We start from the raw sequence: 13,309 nt of genomic DNA on the forward strand, positions 1-13,309 counted from the left end.
CTGTTATAATATTCCCACTATCATCATTCTCTGCATAGCAAAATTTCCACTCATCATTCCCTGTTGGAATACTCCTACTCTCATCATTCTCTCACTGTGTTATAATTTCCACAGTTTTATCTCTTACTTCATTATACTCCTGTCATCCTCCCTTTCCCAAATAATTAAGATATTGGTGTGGTGGTGGTGGGTGTCGGATGGTTCGCTGGGGACGGCTGCATCTCTGGGGGCGGCTGCGACCATCTCTGACGATGTCTCGTATAACACTCCCATCCTCCATCACACCGCACCGAGACAGATTCCCACAAGAACATCTGATACATTTCCATAGCTCAGATTTATCATGGGTTCAGCCTGTGGATCTGTGTTAATCGCCCTCCACCGGCCGTGCCCCTGATAGTACACCACAGATATGACACATTCATCATGTACCATCCAATAAAACCCTCAGACCGTCACATAATGGTGATTCATGAGAACAACCTAGCGGAGGGAACCCAGTAAATGTTTCCACGTTCTGCTCCTGTCACTTTCCGGAGATATTTCCATGGAGCTGCAGTGAATCTCCCCACAATGATGGAGGTTATGAGCTGAGCATGGCAGGGCTTGCTGGTTATTTACTCCAGAAGCGGAATAGAGCAGGCAGAGAATTATTCTTATGATCCATGAAGTTTTCTGAGGCTTATGTCAGCAGTATCAACCCTACACTGCCTGGTTGGATTGATCCTGCCGATTACAATGATACCTGCCTTGTGAAAATCCATGACAGTGTTCCCAAAGAGAAAATAATTTTTATTATTTATGCAAATGAAGACTTCAGTGCATCTCAGCTCCTCAGCTTTCCAGTGCAGGCCACTCCCCCGCGGTGCACTGAAGCCCTTATTTGCATAAAGAATAAGTCCTTTTTCTTGGGAACGCCACAACCGATCTTCATAAGACAGGTATAATTTTAATTAGCAGTGTTAACCCTACCAGGCAGTATCCATGGTTTACTAGGGTTAACCCTGCTGACAGGTGCTCTTTTACGTGACTGTTGTGTGTCTGACTGCTGGGGCCAACACCAATCATGACATCAGGGGACCCCGAGTACCCTATGCAAATGGAGCAGCAGGGCTCATGCATGTCCAGTGCTCCATTCACTTCTGTGGAACTGTTGGGTACAGTGCTCAGGTGCAGTGGTCACACCCCATCCATACAAGGGATTCTAGGACCCTCGTTCCTGCCCTCGGCCCTCGTGATTGATGGTGTGCCAATCCCTTTAAATTAGGGCATCTATTAGATTGGATTGCACCTACTACACAACCTTCCCAGTTCCTAATCAAGCGGCCTTAAAGGGATTTTCTAATTTTAGACAGGAGATTTGGGGTCCTCTAACTAAACAAACTGAACCACCAAGCAAGCTCAGCTTTTCTTGTGACTTTTATAGATGTAAATTGAGAGAGCTGTGTGCATACAGTGCCTTGAAAAAATATTAGCCCCCCCCCCTTGACTTTTTTCATATTTTGGTCCCTCACAACCTGGAATTAACATGGATTGTTTGAGGATTTGCATTATTTAATTTACAGTACATGCCCACAACTTTGAAGATGTTTTTTTTGTTTTTATTGTTAAGCAAACAACAAATGGGACAAAATAACAGAAAAAGTCAATGTGCATAACTATTCACCCCCCTAAAGTCAATACTTTGTAGAGCCACCTTTTGTGGCAATCACAGCTCCGAGTCGCTTTGGATAAGTCTCCATTCCAACACATTTACATGTTTCCCCTAAACCACTCAAGTGTTGCTGTAGCCGTGTGTTTGGGGTCATTGTCCTGCTGGAAGGTGAACCTCCGTCCTGGCCTCAGATCGTGCAAAGAGTGCTACAGGTTTTGGTCAAGAATATCCCTGTATTTAACACCATCCATCTTTCCCTCAACTCTGACCAGTTTCCCAGTCCCATCCCCCCAGCATGATGCTGCCACCACCAGGTCTCACTGTGGGGATGGTGTTCTTTGGGTGATGTGATGTGTTGGGTTTGCTCCAGACATAGCGTTTTCTTTGATAGCCGAAAAGTTCAATTTTAGTCTCCTCAGACCAGAGCATCTTCCGCCATACATTTTGGGAGTCTCCCACATGACTTTTCGCAAACTTACCACGCGCCTTTTTATTTTTAGCTGAAAGTAATGGCTTTCTTCTGGCCACTCTGCGATAAAGCCCAACTCTATGGAGCGTACGGCTTATTGTCGTCCTATGTACAGATCCTCCAGTCTCTGCTGTGGAACTCTGCAGCTCCTCCGGGGTTACCTTAGGTCTCTGTGCTGCCTCTCTGATTAATGCCCTCCTTGCCCGGTCTGTGAGTTTTGGTGGGCGGCCGTCTCGTGGCAGGTTTGCTGTTGTGCCATGTTCTTTCCATTTGGTTATGATAGATTTGATGGTGCTCCTGGGGGTCATCAAAGATTTGGATATTTTTTTATAACCTAACCCTGACTTGTACTTCTCAACAACATTGTCCCTTACTTGTTTGGAGAGTTCCTTGGTCTTCATGGCAGTGTTTGGTTAGTAATGCCTCTTGCTTAGGTGTTGCAGCCTCTGGGGCCTTTCAAAAAAGGTGTGTATATGTAATGACAGATGATGTGACACTTAGATTGCACACAGGTGGACATCATTTCACTAATTATGTGACTTCTGAAGGTTATTGGTTGCACCTGAGCTTTTTATGGGCTTCCTAACAAAGGGGGTGAATACATACGCACATGCTAATTTTCTGTTTTCTATTTCTAAACAATAGATTTATTTATATATTTTTCTCATTTCACTTCACCAACTTAGACTATTGTGTTCTGATCAATCTCATGAATTTTGGATTAACAAAACATTAAACTTAAGGCTGTAATGTAACAAGATCTGGAAAAAATAAGTCAAGGCGGTAAATACTTTTGCAATGCACTGTATATAGACTCTCAATTCATTCTCTGCCTGGATATGGCAGCCACCTTTCCTAATTGAAGAGACATAGGGACCCATGTTTTCCCTTAGGTAGAGGTCTCTTCTCTATCACATACAGTATGTATGTATATGCTTTTTAAAAGGGATTTCCACCAAAAGTGGAAAATTCTCTATTTATTAGTAAATCAGAAGTTGGAGCTGCCAACAAATTGTGGTCATTATATTCTCTTTGGTTACAGAGATTGGCTGCACTTCCTGTTGTCACTCTTATAAAATGGCCGCCACAACCAAACAGAAAAATATCAATATCTCTGTAAGTAAATAAAACCTAATCCCCAAACGTTGGTTGTGTCTCTAACTTCTGATTTGCAAATATATGAACTGTTTTATGTCTTCAAGTGGAAATATTGGCCTTTAAGAGAGCCTTGTATTTTAATTATTACTTCTGTCTCAACCGATTGGTCAGAAAGGATCATCTGAATGGCCCCTGAACATTATTTTTTTTAAGATGTCTTGGAGTTGGGCATATAATCCCAATGGGCTGATAGGGACCCACTGGTAAATAATCAGCACATACTTTCATATGGCTCTCTGGGTGCTCGTGTAGCTATTTAGGCAGTCGCCTCAAGCTGTTGCTTCTTTTATTTCACATTTTAGCCTGGATTCATGGAGACCCCAGGAAGATTGTGTATGCAACAGACAGCTATGGCCAGTTCTGTGGACAAAAGGGGACTGCAAATGAGTAAGTGCTTTGTCTTTGATGTAGCTCACATTTGATTCCATTCCCGTATATATCTCTGTCTATTATTAGGATACAATAGACTGTAGTACATAGAGATTGTGCTGTGACTTGCTGCTGGGAAAGGGAAAGAAAGAGCTGTTTCAGTCATAGTCTGTACCATGGGACCAAACTGCTAAATTGCTGACATATTGGTAGCTGTAGAACCCCTCATTCATGGTTCTTCAGTAAATACACCTTTATCTGTGATCTTCTGTAGAGAAAGTACTACTATTAGTTATTGGGCCCTCTTGCCTACAGGGCCCCTGTGCCTCTGAACCGATGGCACATATGGAATATCTCCACATGTCTGTACATATGCTCATTTCACTGCTCTAGACCAAATTCTGTTAAACACTCTGAGGGGTCTACATAATAGCTGCACAGTTAAATAGAATGTTAAAGGTGACTGGCCCTTTAAATATTTGCCTTTCTTATCACTTCTAGGAACAAGACTGTCTTAATGTATTTTAATATTCTAAAATGTGCAAGTCCGGTGGTGCTTATAAACCTGCAGTGCCCTACGACCCAGGTGAGCGCTGTGCACAATTTGCTTTGAAACAGTTTAAAAACTCTGTTATTCCTACTGGAAATTTATAAATAGACAACTGGTTGTTACCATTTTCCTTTGCCAGTGTGTCTGTATGTAAATTGACGTCACCACTGATTGGACAGTAACAAACTGTGAAGGGGCACTCTCTACTGGCACAAATAATTGCAATGCCCAGCTGTCAATTTATTCATGCATTTCCAGGCAGAATAACAGAGGGACAGCAGAAAAAAATGCTCCAAGGAAACATGCACCCGAATTGTCATGGGGAATGCATGTATTTACTATAACAGACATGTCGGGAGAGGCGGCAGTATGTCCGTCATGTATGTGTATGCTCCTATGGTTATACCTGCCTTTTGTTTCCAGCTTTGTGTTTCCAAATGTCCAGACCGATTTGCCACGTACCTGGACATGCAGGCCAACCTGCGGAACCGAAGCTACTGGGAATATTACAAACAGTTCTGTAAACCAGGCTTCAACAAGCCCGAAAAGGTGAGTGGATAGTAATAATTTTATGGTGGACATCAGAGCTGGGAAAATATAGCATAGGATGTGTGACCTGTACTCTGCTGAAAGCTTTACTCCAAATCAGGCACCGGCCCTATGGGGGCAAAGTGTTAGAAGTGTAACTGTGATACAGCGACCGAATGTGAGACTTCATATATTCTTTGTTATATTGTTGTACCTTCACCACAGTTCTGTAATGTAATAAACCTGCACTGCTCTGTACTATCTACTGACCCGACACTACACTGTAATAATCCTGCACTCACTACTGACCCCACACTATACTGTAATAACGCTGTACTCACTACTGACCCGACACTACACTGTAATAATCCTGCACTGTGCTCTACTCACTACTGACCCCACACTATACTGTAATAACGCTGTACTCACTACTGACCCAACACTACACTGTAATAATCCTGCACTGTGCTCTACTCACTACCGACCCCACACTACACTGTAATAACGCTGTACTCACTACTGACCCCACACGATACTGTAATAATCCTGCACTGTGCTCTACTCACTACTGACCCAACACTACACTGTAATAATCCTGCACTGTGCTCTACTCACTACTGACCCCACACTATACTGTAATAACGCTGTACTCACTACTGACCCAACACTACACTGTAATAATCCTGCACTGTGCTCTACTCACTACCGACCCCACACTACACTGTAATAACGCTGTACTCACTACTGACCCAACACTACACTGTAATAATCCTGCTCTGTGCTCTTCTCACTACTGACCCAACACTACACTGTAATAACGCTGTACTCACTACTGACCCAACACTACACTGTAATAACTCTGTACTCACTACTGACCCGACACTATACTGTAATAATCCTGCACTGTGCTCTACTCCCTACTGACCCCACACTACACTGTAATAACGCTGTACTCACTACTGACCCAACACTACACTGTAATAACTCTGTACTCACTACTGACCCGACACTACACTGTAATAATCCTGCACTGTGCTCTACTCACTACTGACCCCACACGATACTGTAATAATCCTGCACTGTGCTCTACTCCCTACTGACCCCACACTACACTGTAATAATGCTGTACTCACTACTGACCCAACACTACACTGTAATAATCCTGCACTGTGCTCTGCTCACTACTGACCCCACACTATACTGTAATAATGCTGTACTCACTACTGACCCAACACTACACTGTAATAATCCTGCACTGTGCTCTGCTCACTACTGACCCCACACTATACTGTAATAACGCTGTACTCACTACTGACCCAACACTACACTGTAATAACTCTGTACTCACTACTGACCCGACACTACACTGTAATAATCCTGCACTGTGCTCTACTCCCCACTGACCCCACACTATACTGTAATAATCCTGCACTGTGCTCTACTCCCTACTGACCCCACACTATACTGTAATAATGCTGTACTCACTACTGACCCAACACTACACTGTAATAATCCTGCACTGTGCTCTGCTCACTACTGACCCCACACTATACTGTAATAACGCTGTACTCACTACTGACCCAACACTACACTGTAATAACTCTGTACTCACTACTGACCCAACACTACACTGTAATAACGCTGTACTCACTACTGACCCAACACTACACTGTAATAATCCTGCACTGTGCTCTACTCACTACCGACCCCACACTACACTGTAATAACGCTGTACTCACTACTGACCCAACACTACACTGTAATAATCCTGCACTGTGCTCTACTCACTACTGACCCAACACTACACTGTAATAACGCTGTACTCACTACTGACCCAACACTACACTGTAATAACTCTGTACTCACTACTGACCCGACACTATACTGTAATAATCCTGCACTGTGCTCTACTCCCTACTGACCCCACACTACACTGTAATAACGCTGTACTCACTACTGACCCAACACTACACTGTAATAACTCTGTACTCACTACTGACCCGACACTACACTGTAATAATCCTGCACTGTGCTCTACTCACTACTGACCCCACACGATACTGTAATAATCCTGCACTGTGCTCTACTCCCTACTGACCCCACACTACACTGTAATAATGCTGTACTCACTACTGACCCAACACTACACTGTAATAATCCTGCACTGTGCTCTGCTCACTACTGACCCCACACTATACTGTAATAATGCTGTACTCACTACTGACCCAACACTACACTGTAATAATCCTGCACTGTGCTCTGCTCACTACTGACCCCACACTATACTGTAATAACGCTGTACTCACTACTGACCCAACACTACACTGTAATAACTCTGTACTCACTACTGACCCGACACTACACTGTAATAATCCTGCACTGTGCTCTACTCCCCACTGACCCCACACTATACTGTAATAATCCTGCACTGTGCTCTACTCCCTACTGACCCCACACTATACTGTAATAATGCTGTACTCACTACTGACCCAACACTACACTGTAATAATCCTGCACTGTGCTCTGCTCACTACTGACCCCACACTATACTGTAATAACGCTGTACTCACTACTGACCCAACACTACACTGTAATAACTCTGTACTCACTACTGACCCGACACTACACTGTAATAATCCTGCACTGTGCTCTACTCCCCACTGACCCCACACTATACTGTAATAATCCTGCACTGTGCTCTGCTCACTACTGACCCCACACTATACTGTAATAACGCTGTACTCACTACTGACCCAACACTACACTGTAATAACGCTGTACTCACTACTGACCCAACACTACACTGTAATAATCCTGCACTGTGCTCTACTCACTACTGACCCCACACAATACTGTAATAATCCTGCACTGTGCTCTACTCCCTACTGACCCCACACTACACTGTAATAATGCTGTACTCACTACTGACCCAACACTACACTGTAATAATGCTGTACTCACTACTGACCCAACACTACACTGTAATAATCCTGTACTCACTACTGACCCAACACTACACTGTAATAACGCTGTACTCACTACTGACCCCACACTACACTGTAATAATCCTGCACTGTGCTCTACTCCCTACTGACCCCACACTATACTGTAATAATGCTGTACTATCTACTGACCCATCACTATACTGTAATAATCTTGTACTCACTACTGACCCAACACTACACTGTAATAATCCTGCACTGTGCTCTACTCCCTACTGACCCCACACTATAATGTAATGCTGTACTCACTACTGACCCATCACTATACTGTAATGCTGTACTCACTACTGACCCAACACTACACTGTAATAATCCTGCACTCACTACTGACACCACACTATACTGTAATGCTGTACTCACTACTGACCCAACACTACACTGTAATAATCCTGCACTCTACTCCCTACTGACCCCACACTATACTGTAATAATGCTGTACTATCTACTGACCCATCACTATACTGTAATAATGCTGTACTCACTACTGACCCAACACTATACTGTAATAATGCTGTACTCACTACTGACCCCACACTATACTGTAATGCTGTACTCACTACTGACCCAACACTACACTGTAATAATCCTGTACTCCCTACTGTTCCAACACTACACTGTAATAATCCTGTACTCCCTACTGACCCAACACTACACTGTAATAACGCTGTACTCACTACTGACCCCACACTATACTGTAATGCTGTACTCACTACTGACCCAACACTACACTGTAATAATCCTGCACTCTACTCCCTACTGACCCCACACTATACTGTAATAATGCTGTACTATCTACTGACCCATCACTATACTGTAATAATGCTGTACTCACTACTGACCCAACACTATACTGTAATAATGCTGTACTCACTACTGACCCCACACTATACTGTAATGCTGTACTCACTACTGACCCCACACTATACTGTAATGCTGTACTCACTACTGACCCAACACTACACTGTAATAATCCTGTACTCCCTACTGTTCCAACACTACACTGTAATAATCCTGTACTCCCTACTGACCCAACACTACACTGTAATAACGCTGTACTCACTACTGACCCCACACTATACTGTAATGCTGTACTCACTACTGACCACACTACACTGTAATAATCCTGTACTCCCTACTGTTCCAACACTACACTGTAATAATCCTGTACTCCCTACTGACCCAACACTACACTGTAATAACGCTGTACTCACTACTGACCCCACACTATACTGTAATGCTGTACTCACTACTGACCCAACACTACACTGTAATAATCCTGCACTCTACTCCATACTGACCCCACACTATACTGTAATATTGCTGTACTATCTACTGACCCATCACTATACTGTAATAATGCTGTACTCACTACTGACCCAACACTATACTGTAATAATGCTGTACTCACTACTGACCCCACACTATACTGTAATGCTGTACTCACTACTGACCCAACACTACACTGTAATAATCCTGTACTCCCTACTGTTCCAACACTACACTGTAATAATCCTGTACTCCCTACTGACCCAACACTACACTGTAATAACGCTGTACTCACTACTGACCCAACACTACACTGTAATAACGCTGTACTCACTACTGACCCAACACTACACTGTAATAATGCTGTGCTATCTACTGACCCAACACTACACTGTAATAATCCTGCACTGTGCTCTACTCCCTACTGACCCCACACTATACTGTAATAACGCTGTACTCACTACTGACCCAACACTACACTGTAATAACTCTGTACTCACTACTGACCCGACACTATACTGTAATAATCCTGCACTGTGCTCTACTCACTACCGACCCCACACTACACTGTAATAACGCTGTACTCACTACTGACCCAACACTACACTGTAATAATCCTGCACTGTGCTCTACTCACTACTGACCCCACACTATACTGTAATAACGCTGTACTCACTACTGACCCAACACTACACTGTAATAACTCTGTACTCACTACTGACCCGACACTATACTGTAATAATCCTGCACTGTGCTCTACTCCCTACTGACCCCACACTACACTGTAATAACGCTGTACTCACTACTGACCCAACACTACACTGTAATAATCCTGCACTGTGCTCTACTCACTACCGACCCCACACTACACTGTAATAACGCTGTACTCACTACTGACCCAACACTACACTGTAATAATCCTGCACTGTGCTCTACTCACTACTGACCCAACACTACACTGTAATAACGCTGTACTCACTACTGACCCAACACTACACTGTAATAACTCTGTACTCACTACTGACCCGACACTATACTGTAATAATCCTGCACTGTGCTCTACTCCCTACTGACCCCACACTACACTGTAATAACGCTGTACTCACTACTGACCCAACACTACACTGTAATAACTCTGTACTCACTACTGACCCGACACTACACTGTAATAATCCTGCACTGTGCTCTACTCACTACTGACCCCACACGATACTGTAATAATCCTGCACTGTGCTCTACTCCCTACTGACCCCACACTACACTGTAATAATGCTGTACTCACTACTGACCCAACACTACACTGTAATAATCCTGCACTGTGCTCTGCTCACTACTGACCCCACACTATACTGTAATAACGCTGTACTCACTACTGACCCAACACTACACTGTAATAACTCTGTACTCACTACTGACCCGACACTACACTGTAATAATCCTGCACTGTGCTCTACTCCCCACTGACCCCACACTATACTGTAATAATCCTGCACTGTGCTCTACTCCCTACTGACCCCACACTATACTGTAATAACGCTGTACTCACTACTGACCCAACACTACACTGTAATAATCCTGCACTGTGCTCTACTCACTACTGACCCCACACGATACTGTAATAATCCTGCACTGTGCTCTACTCACTACTGACCCCACACTACACTGTAATAATGCTGTACTCACTACTGACCCAACACTACACTGTAATAATGCTGTACTCACTACTGACCCAACACTACACTGTAATAATCCTGTACTCACTACTGACCCAACACTACACTGTAATAACGCTGTACTCACTACTGACCCCACACTACACTGTAATAATCCTGCACTGTGCTCTACTCCCTACTGACCCCACACTATACTGTAATAATGCTGTACTATCTACTGACCCATCACTATACTGTAATAATCCTGTACTCACTACTGACCCAACACTACACTGTAATAATCCTGCACTGTGCTCTACTCCCTACTGACCCCACACTATAATGTAATGCTGTACTCACTACTGACCCATCACTATACTGTAATGCTGTACTCACTACTGACCCAACACTACACTGTAATAATCCTGCACTCACTACTGACCCCACACTATACTGTAATGCTGTACTCACTACTGACCCAACACTACACTGTAATAATCCTGCACTCTACTCCCTACTGACCCCACACTATACTGTAATAATGCTGTACTATCTACTGACCCATCACTATACTGTAATAATGCTGTACTCACTACTGACCCAACACTATACTGTAATAATGCTGTACTCACTACTGACCCCACACTATACTGTAATGCTGTACTCACTACTGACCCAACACTACACTGTAATAATCCTGTACTCCCTACTGTTCCAACACTACACTGTAATAATCCTGTACTCCCTACTGACCCAACACTACACTGTAATAACGCTGTACTCACTACTGACCCCACACTATACTGTAATGCTGTACTCACTACTGACCCAACACTACACTGTAATAATCCTGCACTCTACTCCCTACTGACCCCACACTATACTGTAATAATGCTGTACTATCTACTGACCCATCACTATACTGTAATAATGCTGTACTCACTACTGACCCAACACTACACTGTAATAACGCTGTACTCACTACTGACCCAACACTACACTGTAATAATCCTGCACTGTGCTCTACTCACTACTGACCCCACACTATACTGTAATAACGCTGTACTCACTACTGACCCAACACTACACTGTAATAATCCTGCACTGTGCTCTACTCACTACTGACCCGACACTACACTGTAATAATGCTGTGCTATCTACTGACCCAACACTATACTGTAATAATGCTGTACTCACTACTGACCCAACACTACACTGTAATAACGCTGTACTGACTACTGACCCAACACTACACTGTAATAATCCTACACTGTGCTGTACTTACTACTGACCCAACACTACACTGTAATAATGCTGTACTATCTACTGACCCAACACTACACTGTAATAATGCTGTACTCACTACTGACCCAACTCTACACTAATGATCCTGCACTGCACTCTACTCCCTACTGACCCCACACCATGCTGTAATAATCCTGCACTGCTGTCCACTCAAATAGTCCTACTCTGCATTCTTTTATAGTCCTATACTTTGTTATAATGTTCCTGCACCAAGCTATACTCCCTAATAGTCTTACACTGAATTTTACTCTCTAACACTGAACCCTGGATTTATCCTGCACTGTAGCTCTGCAAAAAAATTAGAGCATGTCCTATTCTTGTCCGTTTGGCGGACGAGGATAAGCATTATTACAATGGATCCGCAAAAAAAACAATACGGACGTCATCTGCGGACCGCAAAACACATACTTTCGTGTGCATGTAGCCTAAGGCTACTTTCACACTAGCGTTTTTGCTGGATCCGGCAGGGTTCAGCAAAAACGCTTCCGTTACTGATAATACAACCATCTGCGTCCGTTATGAACGGATCCGGTTGTATTATCTTTAACATAGCCAAGACGATTGAAAGTCAATGGGGGACGGATCCGTTTTCTATTGTCAGAGAGAACTTATCTATCCCCATTGACTTGCATTGTGGGTCATGACGGATCCGTTTTGCTCCGCATCCTAAAATGGAAAGAAAACCGCAGCTGTTACGTTTTGTCCCCATTGACAATGAATGGGAACAAAACGGAAGCGTTTTTTTCTGGTATTGAGACCCTATGACGGATCTCAATATCGGAAAATGTGAAAGTAGCCTAAATGTTCTAGTAACCATACACAGCGGGCTGCACTAACTAATGGGATGGTTACCCTCGGTGGGGCTCGGGTAATGCACATTCTACAGTCTCATGTTGCTACAAACCAAGAGAAGTTTCCTAGACATATGTGAGTTCCAATCATGAAGATGTTTTACCTGATCTGTGATTATCTCAGTCTATTACAGAAGTTCTACGGGATGAAGACTGCCCAGCTATGATCACTCCCAGCAGGCCGTGTAAGTTTTATTCCAGTTGACAATAAATAAGTGACCCTACATTTAAAAAAAAATTGCTCCCAGAGGTGTACATAGCCTTTAAAGGGGTTGTCTCACTTCATCAAGTGGCATTTATCATGTAGAGAAAGGTAATACAAGGCACTTACTAATGTATTGTGATTGTCCATGTTGACTCCTTTGCTGACTTGATTCATTTTTCCATCACATTATACACTGCTCATTTTAAGCGGTTACGACCACCCTGAAATCCAGCAGCAGTGGTTGTGTTTGTACACTATAGGAAAAAGCACTGGCCTCTCTGGTGGCTGGAACCATGGGAG

General features: G+C 43.4%; 1 protein-coding gene across 1 annotated transcript in view; it reads left to right on the forward strand.

Annotated features, from left to right (window-relative positions):
• The window catches only part of SLC44A5 (solute carrier family 44 member 5), an 81,175-nt gene that overhangs the window by 22,310 nt on the left and 45,556 nt on the right, over nucleotides 1-13,309 (forward strand). The window contains 4 exon segments of the mRNA XM_044302287.1: nucleotides 3,584-3,668; nucleotides 4,152-4,236; nucleotides 4,624-4,749; nucleotides 12,929-12,989. Coding sequence (XP_044158222.1) covers nucleotides 3,584-3,668; nucleotides 4,152-4,236; nucleotides 4,624-4,749; nucleotides 12,929-12,989 — 357 coding nt within the window.

Source organism: Bufo gargarizans, chromosome 7 (assembly GCF_014858855.1).
Source record: "Bufo gargarizans isolate SCDJY-AF-19 chromosome 7, ASM1485885v1, whole genome shotgun sequence".
NCBI classification, from domain to species: domain Eukaryota; kingdom Metazoa; phylum Chordata; class Amphibia; order Anura; family Bufonidae; genus Bufo; species Bufo gargarizans.